At 50.4% G+C, this 19,584-nt stretch overlaps 1 protein-coding gene across 4 annotated transcripts in view; it reads left to right on the top strand.

The window, feature by feature from the left end:
* Nos (Nitric oxide synthase) overlaps nt 1-19,584 on the top strand; it is a 761,521-nt gene that overhangs the window by 298,471 nt on the left and 443,466 nt on the right. For 2 of the 4 annotated variants that reach the window (XM_069325287.1, XM_069325286.1), the window contains exon 1: nt 18,698-18,723. The exons of 1 other annotated variant lie outside the window; for it this stretch is intronic. In XM_069325287.1, coding sequence (XP_069181388.1) covers nt 18,713-18,723 — 11 coding nt within the window. In that variant the 5' untranslated portion in view covers nt 18,698-18,712. Of the gene's footprint in view, nt 1-18,374; nt 18,437-18,697; nt 18,724-19,584 lie in introns of those variants that run through there. One more of the 4 variants, XM_069325289.1, reaches the window with a different exon arrangement.

Genomic DNA, 19,584 nt, shown 5'->3' with positions numbered 1-19,584 from the left:
TGGTGTTGACTTCTTGATGTGTAGTGCCTCGCAGACGTCAAGCCGCCTGCTATCGCTGTATCTATCGATGATTTCTGTGTTGTTTGCTAAGATTTCTCTGGTGATGGTTTGTTTGTGGGAAGAGATTATATGTTCCTTAATGGAGCCCTGTTGCTTATGCATCGTTAAACGCCTGGAAAGAGATGTTGTTGTCTTGCCTATATACTGGTTTTTTTGAGGCTTAGTCCCCAAGAGGGCATTTGAAGGCATAGACGACGTTGGTCTCTTTTAAAGCGTTCTGCTTTGTGTCTGGAGAGTTTCTCATGAGTAGGCTGGCCGTTTTTCTGGTTTTATAGTAAATCGTCAGTTGTATCTTCTGATTTTTGTCTGTAGGGATAACGTTTCTACTGACAATATCTTTCAGGACCCTTTCCTCCGTTTTATGGGCTGTGGAAAAGAAGTTCCTGTAAAATAGTCTAATAGGGGGTATAGGTGTTGTGTTAGTTGTCTCTTCAGTGGTTGCATGGCGTTTCACTTTCCTTCTTATAATGTCTTCCACGAAACCATTGGAGAAGCCGTTGTTGACTAGGACCTGCCTTTCCCTACAGAGTTCTTCGTCGACTTGCTTCCATTCTGAGCTGTGGCTGAGAGCACGGTCGACATATGAGTTAACAACACTCCTCTTGTACCTATCTGGGCAGTCGCTTTTGGCATTTAGGCACATTCCTATGTTCGTTTCCTTAGTGTAGACTGCAGTGTGGAAACCTCCGCTCTTTTCCATGACTGTTACATCTAGAAAGGGCAGCTTCCCATCCTTTTCCATCTCGTAAGTGAAACGAATTCCTTTTGAGGCTTCAGGCTAAAAGCACAAGGCACATAAGGAGTCAGCAGGCAGTTGAGTCGCTTAGCCAGTCTGTATGTGGGTGTGGGTATCTGGCTGATGATTGGCCGAAGTGGGTTTCCAGGCTTGTGGGTCTTGACATTCCCGTGTGCATAACCAGGTTTGTATTCCCCGATAACCTTTGGCAGGTGGAGTCCGGATTTCTTGGCGTTCAGTTTCAATCAATCTGTTTACCTTCATTTTCAATTCGGCTGCAGTGTCCCTCGTTACCCTTTGGAATTTAGTTTGGTCGGAGAGTATGAGGTTCATTTTTGCCAGATATTCGTTTTTTTAAGAATAATGTATATGGGTTGACTTGTCACCTCTCCTGACTACTATCTCCTTATTCTCACGAAGGCTCTTGGCTGCCACTTTGAGCTCGGGGGACAGCATGGTACTTCTGTAGTTACCTCAAATCTTTCCTCCTCCTGCAATAAGTTCCGCTTGCATGGTGTCTTTAGTGGTAACCTTTCTTTGCGTCTCGAGGTCGAATATGTCGTCCAATAGGAATCTCCAACTCCACTTTCCGGGCCATCTCACTTGGTCTGGACATAACGTGAGTTTATACCCAGATAAATAAAATATACGGGTTAAGGGGTACCCGTGCCACCCCCGACTGGCTTTATCTTCACTAATCAACCCTGAAAAGGACAATGGAGCAAAGGGCTTGCATGCTGGGTCTTGTGGCACAGGCGTGTCACAGCCGGAAGGTTCTGGGTTAGTCCTACAATAAAACGAGCGTGTGGGCAATGTTTCCATGCACCTGATGGGTTTGTTCACCTAGTAATACATAGTTACCCAACTCCTGAGTGCCTATGGTGGCATGTATCCAGGGGGAAAAGTCAGTAACTGGCCCCGAGGAACTTCGGTAAAGCTAATTGGCGCTCTGTTCCTTACTCCGATTAACTATGAGGTCGACCCGCCCCTCTACTGTCCGGAAAGAAGCTTCTAAAACGCCAGCCTGCTCAGGACTCTGTGACCTGAAGCTAGTGTATAATTAAGGCGTGCAAGTGGCCACTTGAGGGCACTTCTCTTATCGGGTGGGAATAAGATAAGTGTGCACCTCTCCATTACCCAGTGGACAACTGCTCCCACTGACCCGGTTGTGCGTCCTCCCTGATGCCGTCACTGTAGGCTAGGTGATTGTTCGTCCTCCTTCGTGTCACTTGGCAGGGTGTGTGTGTACGTCAACCTCTTGGTGGTAGTAAGCTGTGTGTTTGTAGAGGCCGTGTACATACTGACTTTTCAGTTTATTGTACCTTAAGCACTCTTTGTTTTGATGTATCTAGTCTTTGATGTGTGTGTGTGTGAGTATGTGGGGATGAATGTGTGGGGAGGAAGGGGGACCGAAAACCGCTGTTGCAGAGCTAGATTCAGTTCATTCAAGTACATTTATTGACATAAGTGCAAAATGAAACCACAAGAGCGTGATATATCTGAGGGACAATACAGTGGGAACAGTATCTCATCCCTGGGCTACCCAGCTCCCATAGTCCAAGGAGGCGACTTCGTAACCATTGCAGACGATGAGTCACAATACCGTGGCTGGCTGAAGATGTGATGACCAGACCACACATCAGGTGGAGAAGCGACGACGTTTCGGTCCATCCTGGACCATTATAAAGTCTTTTGTGGACACACGACTTTATGATGGTCCAGGACGGACCAAAACGTCGTCGTTTCTCCTAAAGTGTGAGTGTGCACCATACTACATCATTAACACTCCTTATCTTTTTGACCCACACCAACACCGTAGTGCCAGAAATATTTATAACCTAGTCTTAATCTCGTAGTGTAACTTGAGTCCTTCCTCTACCATAAATGAAGGACGAGTTTGTTTATTATTACATAATGGTTTAATGTGTTACTTCGGTCCACCATTATCGTTCTCTTGACTTTTTCTCCATCCTCTTGGATCATCTTGATGCCTTTATTTGTTTCAAAAGTTTGTTGACATACAAAATCGAAAAAGTGTTTTCCATTCATCTTCTCGCTATAACATCAACTGCCTCAGTCAACAATATTCTCACATGTGAAGGGATCCACATAAATCTTACTTTATACCCATTTTTGTCAGTGTGTTAATATTATCTCTACACTACTTCACAATATGCTGATATACTGGACGTCTGCTATTTAAAGACTCCAACGCTCTTCTATCAATAAAAACCAGACATCTTTACAACATTTGACTACTTCAAGCCCGCTAATACAGCTTTAAGTTCAGCCTGTGTTGAAGAGACATTGTCAGTCAGCTAGAGTTTCCTTGTGCAACAAAGTGAACTTAATCTTAGTGCAGCCTTAAGTCACTCACGTGACACGCCCCATGGAGTCCCAGGAAGGGGGGGGCGACCCCCACGGAGCCCAGGGGGGGGGGGGGATGGAACCCCCACGGAGCCAGCAGAGGTCGAGGCTCCTCCCCCCCCCCCCCAATATTAACAACCTCAGAAAACGCAGGAAATATCAGGCTAAAATTTCATCAGACTAGCACATAATACCTTTATAAACAGCAGGATTATATCATATTACCAGGATAATGCTTTTATTTATCCCAATAAGACACGCTGGACAACAATGGAGGCTGGATGATGGGATTTTCGGGGGGGGGGGGGGTGATGGGACACCCGAGCTGGCGGGGAAGAAGAGATTCCCGGTGGTGGGGAGATTCCTGCTGGGATGGGGAGGGCGGGGAGGGGCGTGAAAGCTCCTGGGGATAAAAGATACTGAGGAGGGGAAATATCTACCATTATGAGGTTCACATCTTGTTTATATCCGTCAGTTTCATCGTCCAGAACATTTTTGTTGGAGACGTTTACACCCGCGGCTGATGGTGCGTGAGGCCCCACCATCAGCCCCTCGGGGGGCTGGCAGGGGCCACCCCCAGGGGGGGGGGGTAGTGGTGGTGGGGCTGGCAGGGGCCACCCCCAGGGGGGGAGTAGTGGTGGTGGGGCTGGCAGGGGCCACCGCCAGGGGAGAGTAGTGGTGGTGGGGCTGGCAGGGGTCACCGCCATGGGGGGAGTAGTGGTGGTGGGGCTGGCAGGGGTCACCGCCAGGGGGGGAGTAGTGGTGGTGGGGCTGGCAGGGGTCACCGCCAGGGGAGAGTAGTGGTGGTGGGGCTGGCAGGGGTCACCCCCAGGGGGGGGTAGTGGTGGTGGGGCTGGCAGGGGTCACCGCCAGGGGAGAGTAGTGGTGGTGGGGCTGGCAGGGGTCACTGCCAGGGGGGGAGTAGTGGTGGTGGGGCTGGCAGGGGTCACCGCCAGGGGGGAGTAGTGGTGGTGGGGCTGGCAGGGGTCACCCCCAGGGGGGGGGGTAGTGGTGGTGGGGCTGGCAGGACAACCTGTCTTACAAATTACGTCTGAATTTAGCCGTTTGCCTGTATGGCCGAAAATGGACAATTTGTAAATGACAAAAATTGATTTTTTTTTCCAATACAGTAAGTTAGAATACGTACGCCATCTTTCGTATTCAATGAATATATCGTATCCATAAAGTACGAAAGATGTCGTAGTAGGTGTGAAGAGTATCTGACTCTCTCTTAAGTCTGGTGAAGACCTTAAAGGACTGATGAAGACAAAGTGCAACATGAACCACAAGAGCGTGATATATCTGAGGTACAATACAGTGGGAACAGTGTCTCATCCCTGGGCTACCAGCTCCCATAGTCCAGGGTGGCGACTTCGTAACCATTGCAGACGATGAGTCACAATACCGTGGCTGAAGATGTGATGACCAGACCACACGTCAGGTGGAGAAGCGACGACGTTTCAGTCCATCCTGGACCATTATGAAGTCTTTTGTGGACACACGACTTGATTATGGTCCAGGACGGACAGAACCATCGTAGTTTCTCCATCTTCTGACGAGTGGTTTGGTCATCAAAACCATTTCATTTCCTCAATAAACTGTTTAAGACTACACTACACCTCCAAGTGGGCGTTATGGAAGGAAGTACGCGACGTGGTGCTGTTGGAGCAAAAGAGCCGAAGAGTGACAGTGTCACTCGTGGGTGGTGTTCGGTCAGCGAACTTTGAGAGGTCGAGGAGCTCTTCGCCTCCCTCTTCCTTCAATTCAAAATCAATTTGCCGATTCGTGACCCACCAATAAAAAGTTATAGCTAATCAATTATCTGTGTGTAATAATTTAAACATTTATGAATGTGTCTGTGGGGTCGACCGCTGGATGTAATGGACTTGAGTTGAGGACGAGTTGTGTGTACACCGTTTTTCATTCATGAACGGGGTTTGGCGGGTGCATGGAATCACTTTTGGGTGTTTGGAGGACCGGCTGCACAACTGATGACGTCCGAACACTTACGGAACAAGTGTTTCTCTGACGACTTTTGTTCGAACTACAACGCTGTAAATGCTTCACCCACGTACTACAAATACAAATAATCGCCAACAGAACCTAAACACCTAACCTAACCAATGCCTATTTGAGAAGTTCTGTTTTGACTGAAGTGTTACAATTGATGAATGCGTCTTTGGGGTCGACCGCTGGATGGAATGGACTTGGTCTGAGGACGGGTTGGGTTGTCATCACCTGTTAGTCCCTGGGGCCTGGTGTGACACCTGTTAGTCCCTGGGGCCTGGTGTGACACCTGTTAGTCCCTGGGGCCTGGTGTGACACCTGTTAGTCCCTGGGGCCTGGTGTGACACCTGTTAGTCCCTGGGGCCTGGTGTGACACCTGTTAGTCCCTGGGGCCTGGTGTGACACCTGTTAGTCCCTGGGGCCTGGTGTGACACCTGTTAGTCCCTGGGGCCTGGTGTGACACCTGTTAGTCCCTGGGGCCTGGTGTGACACCTGTTAGTCCCTGGGGCCTGGTGTGACACCTGTTAGTCCCTGGGGCCTGGTGTGACACCTGTTAGTCCCTGGGGCCTGGTGTGACACCTGTTAGTCCCTGGGGCCTGGTGTGACACCTGTTAGTCCCTGGGGCCTGGTGTGACACCTGTTAGTCCCTGGGGCCTGGTGTGACACCTGTTAGTCCCTGGGGCCTGGTGTGACACCTGTTAGTCCCTGGGGCCTGGTGTGACACCTGTTAGTCCCTGGGGCCTGGTGTGACACCTGTTAGTCCCTGGGGCCTGGTGTGACACCTGTTAGTCCCTGGGGCCTGGTGTGACACCTGTTAGTCCCTGGGGCCTGGTGTGACACCTGTTAGTCCCTGGGGCCTGGTGTGACACCTGTTAGTCCCTGGGGCCTGGTGTGACACCTGTTAGTCCCTGGGGCCTGGTGTGACACCTGTTAGTCCCTGGGGCCTGGTGTGACACCTGTTAGTCCCTGGGGCCTGGTGTGACACCTGTTAGTCCCTGGGGCCTGGTGTGACACCTGTTAGTCCCTGGGGCCTGGTGTGACACCTGTTAGTCCCTGGGGCCTGGTGTGACACCTGTTAGTCCCTGGGGCCTGGTGTGACACCTGTTAGTCCCTGGGGCCTGGTGTGACACCTGTTAGTCCCTGGGGCCTGGTGTGACACCTGTTAGTCCCTGGGGCCTGGTGTGACACCTGTTAGTCCCTGGGGCCTGGTGTGACACCTGTTAGTCCCTGGGGCCTGGTGTGACACCTGTTAGTCCCTGGGGCCTGGTGTGACACCTGTTAGTCCCTGGGGCCTGGTGTGACACCTGTTAGTCCCTGGGGCCTGGTGTGACACCTGTTAGTCCCTGGGGCCTGGTGTGACACCTGTTAGTCCCTGGGGCCTGGTGTGACACCTGTTAGTCCCTGGGGCCTGGTGTGACACCTGTTAGTCCCTGGGGCCTGGTGTGACACCTGTTAGTCCCTGGGGCCTGGTGTGACACCTGTTAGTCCCTGGGGCCTGGTGTGACACCTGTTAGTCCCTGGGGCCTGGTGTGACACCTGTTAGTCCCGGGGGCCTGGTGTGACACCTGTTAGTCCCGGGGGCCTGGTGTGACACCTGTTAGTCCCGGGGGCCTGGTGTGACACCTGTTAGTCCCGGGGGCCTGGTGTGACACCTGTTAGTCCCGGGGGCCTGGTGTGACACCTGTTAGTCCCGGGGGCCTGGTGTGACACCTGTTAGTCCCTGAGGCCTGGTGACACCTGCCCGACAGTTTAGAAAGGTAAATGAAGCTTGGTTTCATTGAAAAAGATTTTTTGTGTACACAATCTAGTTACTTTCAAGACTATATATAAACCCGGCCATATCTTCACCTGTCTCCTGGCCGCCTCTGCCAGTACCCACACCAGACATTCCTGGTCGTCTGCCAGTACCCACACTGGACCAAACCTGTTGCTACCCCCGGTTAGTGACTACTTCCTCTGAAGCCATCGTTGCTCCACTTGTAACTGGTCGCTTTGACAGGAGGAAGTCTTTATAGCACTGTTGCCAGAAGGTTGCTGTCAGCCTCTCAATGGCAAGGATGTAAGCTTGACCCGAGCATAAGCGCCTTAGGCCACCACACGCTGGATGGCAACTCTGGTCTCTTCAGATGAGCCCGGAATCTCTCCAGCAGAACCAGCTGGTGATTCTTGCAGCCTTTACCGGGAGCACGAGCTTTGGTTCCTCAGCTCTTTCAGCTTACTCCTTTGATGGCGCGCACTATAGCCGGTGTGTGTGTGTGCTCACCTAATTGTGCTCACCTAATTGTGCTTGCGGGGGTTGAGCTCTGGCTCTTTGGTCCCGCCTCTCAACCGTCAATCAACTGGTGTACAGATTCCTGAGCCTATTGGGCTCTATCATATCTACATTTGAAACTGTGAATGGAGTCAGCCTCCACCACATCACTTCCTAATGCATTCCATTTGCTAACTACTCTGACACTGAAAAAGTTCTTTCTAACGTCTCTGTGGCTCATTTGGGTACTCAGCTTCCACCTGTGTCCCCTTGTTCGCGTCCCACCAGTGTTGAAAAGTTCGTCCTTGTTTACCCGGTCGATTCCCCTGAGGATTTTGTAGGTTGTGATCATGTCCCCCCTTACTCTTCTGTCTTCCAGTGTCGTGAGGTGCATTTCCCGCAGCCTTTCCTCATAACTCATGCCTCTTAGTTCTGGGACTAGTCTAGTAGCATACCTTTGGACTTTTTCCAGCTTCGTCTTGTGCTTGACAAGGTACGGGCTCCATGCTGGGGCCGCATACTCCAGGATTGGTCTTACATATGTGGTGTACAAGATTCTGAATGATTCCTTACACAGGTTCCTGAACGCCGTTCTGATGTTAGCCAGCCTCGCATATGCCGCAGACGTTATTCTCTTTATGTGGGCTTCAGGAGACAGGTTTGGTGTGATATCAACTCCTAGATCTTTCTCTCTGTCTGTTTCATTAAGTACTTCATCTCCTATTCTGTATCCTGTGCCTGGCCTCCTGTTTCCACTGCCTAGTTTCATTACTTTGCATTTACTCGGGTTGAACTTCAACAGCCATTTGTTGGACCATTCACTCAGTCTATCCAGGTCATCTTGTAGCCTCCTACTATCATCCTCTGTTTCAATCCTCCTCATAATTTTTGCATCGTCGGCAAACATTGAGAGGAACGAATCTATACCCTCTGGGAGATCATTTACATATACCAGAAACAGTATAGGTCCAAGGACTGACCCCTGCGGGACTCCACTTGTGACGTCTCGCCAATCTGAGACCTCACCCCTCACACAGACTCGTTGTCTCCTGTTGCTTAGGTATTCCTCTATCCACCGGAGTACCTTCCCTCTCACTCCAGCCTGCATCTCCAACTTTCGCACTAGCCTCTTGTGTGGCACTGTATCAAAGGCTTTCTGACAATCCAAAAATATGCAGTCTGCCCACCCTTCTCTTTCTTGCCTTATTTTTGTTGCCTGGTCGTAGAATTCAAGTAACCCTGTGAGGCAGGACCTGCCATCCCTGAACCCATGTTGATGCTGTGTTACAAAGTTCCTTCGCTCCAGATGCTCCACTAGTTTTTTTCGCACAATCTTCTCCATCAGCTTGCATGGTATGCAGGTTAGGGACACTGGCCTGTAGTTCAGTGCCTCCTGTCTATCCCCTTTCTTGTATATCGGGACTACGTTAGCTGCTTTCCAAGTATCTGGCAGTTCCCCTGTTGCCAGTGATTTGTTATACACTATGGAGAGTGGTAAGCTCAGTTCTCTTGCTCCTTCCTTTAGAACCCAAGGGGAGATTCCATCTGGGCCTATAGCCTTCGTCACGTCCAACTCTAGTAAACACTTCCTTACTTCCCCACTGGTAATCTCAAACTCTTCCAGTGGTTCCTGGTTAGCTATTCCCTCACTTCTGGAATTTCTCCTTGTTCTAAGGTGAAGACCTCCTGGAATTTCTTATTCAATTCCTCACACACTTCCTTGTCATTTGTAGTGAATCCTTCCGCCCCTATCCTTAATCTCATAACCTGTTCCTTTACCGTTGTTTTTCTCCTAATGTGGCTATGCAGCAATTTAGGCTGAGTCTTTGCCTTGCTTGCGATGTCATTTTCGTATTGTCTTTCTGCCTCTCTTCTCATCCTGACATATTCATTCCTGGCATTCTGGTATCTTTCTCTGCTCTCCAGTGTCCTGTTATTCCTATAGTTTCTCCATGCCCTTTTACTTTGCTGCTTAGCTAGCCTACATCTTTGATTAAACCATGGGTTTCTCATCTTCATTTCTCTGTTTTCCTTTTGGACTGGGACAAACTTGTTTGCTGCGTCCTTGCACTTCTGCGTGATGTAATCCATCATATCTTGGGCCGTCTTTCCCCTGAGCTCTGTTTCCCATGCTATATCTGTTAGGAATTTTCTTATCCCCTCATAGTTTCCCTTTCGGTATGCTAACCTTTTGGTTTCGGTATCCCTCCTCGAGTTCAATAACCCTTCTTCAGTCAAGTACTCGAACACCAGTACACTGTGGTCGCTCATTCCTACTGGGTCCTCAAAACCGATTTCTCTTATGTCGGAGTCGTTCAGAGTGAAGACTAGGTCGAGTCTCGCTGGTTCGTCATTGCCTCTCATCCTTGTGGGTTCTCCGACATGCTGCGTTAAAAAGTTGCTTGTCACCACCTCCAATAGTTTGGCTCTCCACGTATCCTCGCCTCCATGCGGTTCCTTGTTCTCCCAGTCAATCTTTCCGTGATTGAAGTCGCCCATGATGAGCAGGTGGGATCTATTTCTACAGGCAGCAGAGGCTGCCCTCTCAATTATAGTGTTAACTGCCTTGTTGTTGTTTTCATACTCTTGACTGGGTCTCCTGTCATTTGGTGGAGGGTTGTATATTACTGCTACTACTATTCTTGGTCCTCCCATTGTTATGGTGCCTGCTATGTAGTCTCTGAACTCCTCACAGCCCGGGATGGCCATCTCCTTAAAACTCCATTCCCTTCTCATGAGTAGGGCCACTCCGCCTCCTCCTCTACCTTCCCTCTCTTTCCTTATTACTGTATACTCCTGGGGAAACACGGCATTCGTTATGATTCCAGAGAGTTTTGTTTCAGTGAGTCCGATTACATCTGGGTTAACTTCTTGTGCTCTTTCCCTTAGTTCACTTGTCTTGCTTGTGATCCCATCTATGTTCGAGTACATCACCCTGAAACTGACTCTCTTCTGCTTCTTTTCTGGGGGGGACCTTTGGGATCTGGGGTGAGTGGGAGCTGGGGGGACCTGGCACGGGGGGATTGGTGGAGGAGGGAGGGCTTGGGGTGGTGGGGGAGAGGGGGAGGGTACAGGGGGTGGATAAGAGGGGGAGGGTACAGGGGGTGGATAAGAGGGGGAGGGTACAGGGGGTGGGTAAGAGAGGGAGGGTTGGGGAAGCATGGGGGGAGGAGAGGCTGTGGGGGATAGGGGAGATGGGGGGGCTTGGGGGGAGAGAAAAGGGTGGAGGGCTTGGGGGGCGTGGGGGAAAAGGGAGGGCTGAGGTGGGTGAGGAAGAGGGGAGGGTTTAGGGGAGTGGGGGAGAGGGGAAGACTTAGGTGGGGTGGGGGAGAGTGGGGGGCTTAGGGGGGAGGGGGAGAAGGGAGGGCATGGGGGTGGGAGAGACGGGAAGGCATGTGGGAGAAGGGAGGGCATGGGGGATGGGGGAGAAGGGAGGTCCTGGGGAGAGGGGTGAGGGGGAGAAGGGGGTGAGTGGGGGGGAGGGGGTGGGTGGGGGGAGGGTGCCCTAGGTGGGTACTTAGTGGGGGGCTGACAGGGGATGGGGCAGGTTGGGTGTCTGTTGGGTAGAATTTGGGGGTGGTGCCCCAATCCCTGTGGCTGTTGCACTGTTTGAGGAGGGTTCTCCACTTCCCTCTGGGATTGTAGGGTTCTGGGTTGTGGTACTCTGATTTCCTTCTCTCTCCCTGCGCTCCTTCCTCGCGTCTGCTGTCCGTATTCTCTCTTCCCTTGTCATATCCCTCTATGTGTGTGTGTGTGGGGGGGGGGACGACGCGCAACCCGTCCTCTGCTAAAGTCCATTACATCCAGCGGTCGACCCCACAGACGGATTAATCAATTTTTACATGCTTTTCATTCAAAACGGGAATTTTCTCAAATATAAGTTATAATAATAGCATATTGTGCATATATGGGCATAGGTTAGGTGTTTTGGTTCTGTTGGCGATTATTTGTATTTGTAGTACGTGGGTGAAGCATTTACAGCGTTGTGGTTCGAACAAAATTCGTCAGTGAAGTACTTGTTCCGGAAGTGTTCGAACGTCGTCAGTTGTGAATCGCGTGTAAACCGTTTTCATTCCTACAGACGGGATCTCACCATGGGTATTGAAAGTGTGTGCAGAGGCACTTTGCTTGCCACTCTCCATAGTGTATACTAAGTCACTGGAGACGGGAGACCTCACAGAAATATGGAAGACTGCTAATGTAGTCCCAATATACAAAAAGGGTGACAGACAAGAGGCACTGAACTACAGGCCAGTGTCCTTAACTTGTAGACCATGCAAGGTGATGGAGAAGATTGTGAGAAAAAAACCTGGTAACACATCTGGAGAGACGAGACTTCGTGACGACCCATCAACATGGGTTCAGGGAGGGTAAATCTTGCCTTACAGGCTTGATAGAATTCTATGATCAGGTGACAAAGATTAAGCAAGTAAGAGAAGGATGGGCGGACTGCATATTCTTTGACTGTCGGAAAGCCTTTGACACAGTACCCCATAAGAGGCTGGTACATAAGCTGGAGAGACAGGCAGGAGTGACTGGTAAGGTGCTCCAGTGGATAAGGGAGTATCTAAGCAATAGGAAGCAGAGAGTTACGGTGAGGGGTAAGACCTCAGATTGGCGTGAAGTCACCAGTGGAGTCCCACAGGGCTCTGTACTCGGTCCTATCTTGTTTCTCATATACGTAAATGATCTCCCGGAGGGTATAGACTCATTCCTCGCAATGTTTGCTGACGACGCCAAAATTATGAGAAGGATTAAGACAGAGGAGGACTGCTTGAGGCTTCAAGAAGACCTAGATAAACTGAAGGAATGGTTGTTGGAGTTTAACCCAAGCAAATGTAATGTAATGAAGATTGGTGTAGGGAGCAGGAGGCCAGATACAAGGTATCATTTGGGAGATGAATTTATTAGTCAGTCAGAGAGAGAGACCTAAGGGTTGATATCACGCCAAACCTGTCCCCTGAAGCCCATATCAAGAAGATAACATCAGCTGCATATGCCAGGTTGGCCAACATAAGAACGGCATTTAGAAACTTGTGTAAGGAATCATTCAGAACTTTCATTCAGAACAGACCACATACGTTAGACAAATCCTGGAGTATGCAGCTCCAGCATGGAGTCCATATCTAGTCAAGCATAGGACTAAACTGGAGAAGGTTCAAAGGCTTGCCACCAGACTAGTACCCGAGCTGAGAGGTATGAGCTACGAGGAGAGACAACGGGAGTTGAACCCCACGTCGCTGGAAGACAGAAGAGCTAGGGGGGGGGGGGACATGATCACCATATACAAGATTCTCAAAAGAATTGATAGGGTAGATAAGGACATGCTATTTAACACAAGGGGCACACGCACTACGGGGGGGGGGGACAGGTGTAAATTGAGTGCCCAAATGAGCCACAGAGATATTAGAATGAACTTTTTTAGTGTCGGTGATTGACAAATGGAATGCATTAGGCAGTGATGTGGTGGAGGCTGACTCCATACACAGTTTCAAGTGTAGATATGATAGAGCCCAGTAGGCTCAGGAACATGTACACCTGTTGATTGATAGTTGAGAGGCGGGACCAAAGAGCCAGAGCTCAACCCCCGCAAGCACAAATAGGTGCATACAAATAGGTGAATAGACGAGTACACACTTCCATCATATTTGGGGGGGGGGAGTAGTGGACGTGTGTGTGTGGGAGGATGGAGGACTGGTGGTGTGATAGTGTGTGTGGAGGGGAGAATAGCTGTTGGGGGTGTGTTCCCACCCCCACTGTGAGGGGGGGGGGGGGTTGTACCGAGATGACAATAACTACCCAGGTGCTTAGCAGTCAAGACTTGGGGGGGGGGGTTTAAGTGTACTTGACATGCAGAGATAACATTAATTGCCACCCTGATAAGCTATTACGCCCGGACACGAGGCGGATCGAGACGCTCCTTGCCAGATACGCTATGATAAAGTCGCCGATGGTTTGTGATGGTGGTAACCTTATCTGGTTGAAGACCGAGTGTGACTAGTGTTAAGCTGTTACTCGCAAGATTACCTCAGACAATCAACTTTTGAACAAATGTGTGTAACCTTCATCCAGCAGAGCTTGTTGACACGTCACATCTTCAGCGAGGCCATTACAGCTTGCTGACTGCCCTTCGCTCCCCACCCGCCACTCTGCACACCACATGCTGACAACATGAAGCTGGGGAGAGGTAGTCGGCTCGCTTCAAGGATTACTGCCTGGGCAGAATCCTACCCAACCACCACAATATTCATGTTTAACGTTAATTCAACGACTGATTTTTTGTTATTGTTGCCGCCGAAGGCGGCTAGTTTATTGTGCACCCCATACTCATCCTGTGAGCGGTAGCGCAAAAAGCATTACAGAGGGCACAAAAGGGCTTTATCAGACCTCATCTTAGATTATTACATAAACAATTTCACCTATTCTTCACACCTTATAGTTACAATGTCAGCTAGTTAGAAAATGTTATATTTCAAGAGCTATATATTTACAGTAAGTCGTCATACATTAATGGTAGGTCTTATCGTTAATACATAAGTTTGACCAATGAAGATATTAGTCATAGGGGAGCTTCTGTTTATTATTAGTCTTCACAATTTCTTAATCTCCTATGTCGTATCTACTGGAAGCGAAATATGGATACAGTGCAAGGATTTCAGGTAATTTATCCATGGTAATAAGATAGGTTGCCATATCATACAGAGTGAGCTTAGATTTATCCCTAAATGGCTCAATTTTACTACAATCCAAGATATAGTGTTCGAGTGTGTCCCTGTCTTTGTCCACACACTTTACACTTTACTTCATCTAGATCCCTATACAAGCCGAACTGCCAAGAGATACTTGTAGCCAAGTCTTATACGAGCTGTGACAACATATGTTAGTCTACTGACTGTTACTTGTCCCATACACATGTTTTACTTCACACATTTCATTGTGATGAACAATGGACCTGCTAGTTCCAGTTAGCGATGATAACGTTACTCCTGGGTATTGTTCCCTCTGGGCACCGCTGACGTCACACACAGAGCTGCCATGTATAAATTATGCACGAGTAATTGTGGTTCTCCCGTGGCACTCATCGGCAGTAGCAAGTTGTTAACTATAGAGTTTCTGGGTTTAAGTGTGAGCAAGTAATCTGGGTCGTAACTAGTGTCGCGTGGAGAAGTTTTTTTTTTTTTTTTTGGGGGGGGGGGGGGGGGGGAGTAAAGAGGAAGGAGAGGCATAGGTGAAGGAAAGTATAGAAGTGGGAAATACAGTGAGAGAGAGGTATGAAAGCAGGCGGGCTGTCCGCCTTGCTGACACGATTTGTGGGTGTTGGCAGCTAAGCTAAGCTGGCTCCCTCTTGTCCGGGAGCTGTGAGTGTGTGAGAGGTTCTTCACATGTGTTTCACCATATATGGATGTCCATAGATGAATACTGTGTAGCATTCATATAAACACACTCCGATGCTTCCACACATGTTGTTCTGTTTAAGGCTGGGACGGGGGCTTGTGACGTGGTCATAATGCTCCGCCCTCTGCCTCCTCCAGCACCACCTCTCATTACCCTTACTGGTACACCTGGACTTGAGATACTATTGTGTACTGACGTCCCCTGAGGTAGGTCCTGCCAGAGGACGTACCCCTGCCTTCTGTGGGAGGATCTGCCACGGGACACGCCCTTGGTCTCCTCTCGCTGTGGGAGGATCTGCCACGGGACACGCCCTTGGTCTCCTCTCGCTGTGGGAGGATCTGCCACGGGACACGCCCTTGGTCTCCTCTCGCTGTGGGAGGATCTGCCACGGGACACGCCCTTGGTCTCCTCTCGCTGTGGGAGGATCTGCCACGGGACACGCCCTTGGTCTCCTCTCGCTGTGGGAGGATCTGCCACGGGACACGCCCTTGACCCAGGCTGGCGGTCCTCAGGGGGTGGAAAGAGTTCAAAAATCTGTTGCGAGCATTTTCTTCAGTTGCCTGCAGCGCGGAGTCAAGCAATTGTCTTTCTCATTTAACGAGTAATTAGCTCCGGTAATCACATCAAAGCACCCAAAAATGGCTTTCGTAAATACTTTAATGATTTTTTCTTCGTTATCATCTGCATCATGGGAAAGTGTGTTCTGGCGCCCCGAGCAACAGTCGCTGCTTCACTGTAGCCTATCTGCTCCCGCTGCTTCACTGTAGCCTATCTGCTCCCGCTGCTTCACTGTAGCCTATCTGCTCCCGCTGCTTCACTGTAGCCTATCTGCTCCCCCGCTGCTTCACTGTAGCCTATCTGCTCCCCCGCTGCTTCACTGTAGCCTATCTGCTCCCGCTGCTTCACTGTAGCCTATCTGCTCCCGCTGCTTCACTGTAGCCTATCTGCTCCCGCTGCTTCACTGTAGCCTATCTGCTCCCCCGCTGCTTCACTGTAGCCTATCTGCTCCCCCGCTGCTTCACTGTAGCCTATCTGCTCCCCCGCTGCTTCACTGTAGCCTATCTGCTCCCCCGCTGCTTCACTGTAGCCTATCTGCTCCCGCTGCTTCACTGTAGCCTATCTGCTCCCCCGCTGCTTCACTGTAGCCTATCTGCTCCCGCTGCTTCACTGTAGCCTATCCACTCCCACGTACTATTCACAATGTTAACATTCTTCTATTACATCCTGCTGACACTTTCATGTCCTCTCGACCTCTTGGTGTGCCACCGCGGGGAAAAACATCCTTTTATCCTAGCCAGGAACGGACGACCCCAACCAACCCACCTTGCCCATCGAGACCGTTGCATGGAAAACGTTAATGTTTTTGAGCCCTTGCTTTTCTTAATAGGTCGTAGTTCTAATGTTTACTCTAACGTATAAAATGTGACCTATTAATCGAAAGGACGCGTTACGGTGAAATAGCGTCGTTATGGTAACACAATGGTAACCCACGTACTAAATTCAACGTGCTGTGAACAGTAGCGCCTCACAAAAATCCTCGTTTTCTATACATTGGTTGTCACGTGGGTGCTTTTCTACTCAGGTTATGAGGTTGGGATTTGTGTGTTGATAAATGAAGAGACCGGCTGACCTCAGACTGAGGTAGGCGGCGTGTAGGGAGTGAACACACCCCAGTGCTGCAGGGACACATACCCCAGTAGGAAGAACAATGCTCTGGGTTGTTCATAGACGCTTGGGGCAGTTCAGGCGCAGCTGGGCGGTTGACCCTGTCTCTTGTGAACAGACTGTCAAGTAATGGGATCAGCATCTTACAACCTTCAAACTTACGTTATCTTGCGGGTGCCCGTGGTGGGATCCTTATTAAGAACAGTATCTGTATTAGACAGTTTCCCTAACTCGAGCATTGCATATTCTTCCATCCTATTGCAGATAAGCCCTCGAGCCACAGAGCCCCGTCCCCTCCTGTTTGACTTGACTGTTTTTGAGTTAAGCCCAAATGTTTGGCATTTATGTTTAATCAAACGTTTTAAGCCGCAGTATTACGGCGCGAGAGTGTAAAATATTCAGAATTTGCCCAGGTAGATCCGTCTGCTGCCTCCCCCCCATCCCAGGTAGATACGTCTGCTGCCTCCCCCCCCCCCCATCCCAGGTAGATACGTCTGCTGCCTCCCCCCCCCCATCCCAGGTAGATACGTCTGCTGCCTCCCCCCCCCCATCCCAGGTAGATACGTCTGCTGCCTCCCCCCATCCCAGGTAGATACGTCTGCTGCCTCCCCCCCATCCCAGGTAGATACGTCTGCTGCCTCCCCCCCATCCCAGGTAGATAAGCCTGCTGCCTCCCCCCCCCATCCCAGGTAGATACGTCTGCTGCCTCCCCCCCCATCCCAGGTAGATACGTCTGCTGGCTCCCCCCCATCCCAGGTAGATACGTCTGCTGGCTCCCCCCCCCATCCCAGGTAGATACGTCTGCTGGCTCCCCCCCATCCCAGGTAGATACGTCTGCTGGCTCCCCCCCCCCATCCCAGGTAGATACGTCTGCTGGCTCCCCCCCCCCCCATCCCAGGTAAATACGTCTGCTGCCTCCCCCCCCCCCATCCCAGGTAGATAAGTCTGCTGCCTCCCCCCCCCCATCCCAGGTAGATACGTCTGCTGCCTCCCCCCATCCCAGGTAGATAAGCCTGCTGCCTCCCCCCATCCCAGGTAGACACGTCTGCTGCCTCCCCCATCCCAGGTATATTAGTCTGCAGTCCCCCCCCCTCCTCCGATGAAATCGTCTGCTCCTCCCCCCCAGGAAGTATACAAGACACTTGTATACCTTGTATTAATGACGTATCACTAATACGTCAACCTGTTAAACTTAGTTGCCAAGTGCAGAGTGCAGGAACTGTGATGTATTAACACGTGAGAGTCTCGTATGCGAGCTCTTCCTCCACTTGAAACGTCAATTTTTATCGATACCGACCAATCGATTAACAATTGCTGGGTTCTGTTTCCAATTACGGTACTGTAATGTATCCAGATTATTGGCCGGGAGAGACTGTAGTCAGATTGTTTAGTTAAGTGTTATTAAGAACGTTTTCGATTAGGTAAAACGATTGCAATTTTTACGGTGTCGAATACGGTAAAGGATTGGGTAGCCCCCACGCCTGGTAGCCCCAAATCCTGATGCTAGGTGCTGCTCCCTGCCCGGCTCCTGGCACTCCTGCTGCCGCTTGTAGCTCGCAAAATTTGCTCCACAAAGCTGCATATTAATGTATAGTACACACCGCTTTATTAGATATTTGGCGACCCTCCACTGGTCATTATACACAGTGTTAGGCCTACAATTACGCTTCGGTTATATGAAACACCCCTAGCTGGTAGGTCTATCTGATTTCCGTACCTGGAGAACAGTTCGAATCCCTTCTGGCTGTTAAATGTATTTGAGGTGGAGGGGCGGGGGGGGGGGAGAAGGGGGGCTGGGGGCTTAGTTTAGAGGGGGGGAGGGGGAAGGAGTAGCTGTGCAGCGGCCGGGGGGGGGGGGTATGGAGGGCAGACCAGGTGGTAAGGAGGGCAGGTCCTCAGTCGTGTACCACTCTCCCCACCACGCGATACCAGCGCTCTGGGCTCCCACACTCAAGGTACTCGCTCACCACCTTCACTTCTGTACAGTTTCTGCAAGTTTAATATTGTTTACCAGCGGCGTGGGGCGTTAATACCAGACATTATGTGGGAGAGTAAATGTTAGCTGACAAATGTCAGGCGGTGGCCACCCCTATGACCCTACCTGCCCAGGGCCGGCGACCCCCGCCCCTCATTTTCAGTATGGTTGACCCCGCCGCCTCGCCTCGTCTACCTATACCCACACGCTGCTGATTGATTGAAGAACATTAAGCCACTCGAGAGGTGGCACGGGCATGAATAGCTCGTAAGTGGTAGATGTTTTTTTTATTTGGAGTGATTGTGATCTTTGGTCGTGAAAGGATATACTGCGTGCTGAGCTCGCATTTAAGTCGTCCGTCCTTGCTAAGTGGCTGCTATCGCGGGGGAGGATACTGCTTGACAGTATATACGAGTGTCCAGCTCCACGCTGCTGAGGCACGTGTTGGTATATACTGGCAGTGAGGCGTCCGGTGGTCCAGATGTACCGTGTCTGGGTACGCGGTACACCAGTCAGGTGTACGCGTACACCTGACTCTACTGTACCGTAAGAACAGTACGAATTTCTAGTTTATTTTATTTTACGGGCTCACCATAGCCCGTGCTACATGGACACTTGTCCCGAGTAGCTAAATCTTTAACAACAACATCTAGTTTATTGAAGTGTGTGCGCTCGAGTGCGTGCCTTTGGTTAGGGTTTGAACAGTTGTCTCTAAGCCAGTGTTGATAACATGAACATTGTGATTACCAGCACTTAGTCAACCAACGCTTGGACTGCCAACTTTTCCATCTGAATTTTGGAGGCTTAAGTTTTGTTACTTTCACTAGTGGGAAAAACTGGGCGAGTAGAACGATGTTGCTGCAGACTCTTGTTGCTCTACAGAGCCATTTGTGTGGTAACTGCAACGGTCGCGTCTGTAGGCCAGTTAGTTGTTTCAAACACAGGCGCGGGTACAGGAACTGACTACTACAGATTGATAGCTGACGACTTTCCCTTACCGTACTGGCTCATGGCAAGCCTTGCCCACTAGTCCCTCCCGGACCACCACCCACCAGTCTCTTAACCAGGGGCTGGGAGTCAACAAGCATTCACGCATCTTACGAATGTACATTTTATATTGATCTTTGG

The sequence above is a fragment of the Procambarus clarkii genome, chromosome 16 (genome assembly GCF_040958095.1).
Source record: "Procambarus clarkii isolate CNS0578487 chromosome 16, FALCON_Pclarkii_2.0, whole genome shotgun sequence".
In the NCBI taxonomy this organism is placed as follows: Eukaryota; Metazoa; Arthropoda; class Malacostraca; order Decapoda; family Cambaridae; genus Procambarus; species Procambarus clarkii.
This window is presented reverse-complemented; position numbering and strand designations above follow the sequence as displayed.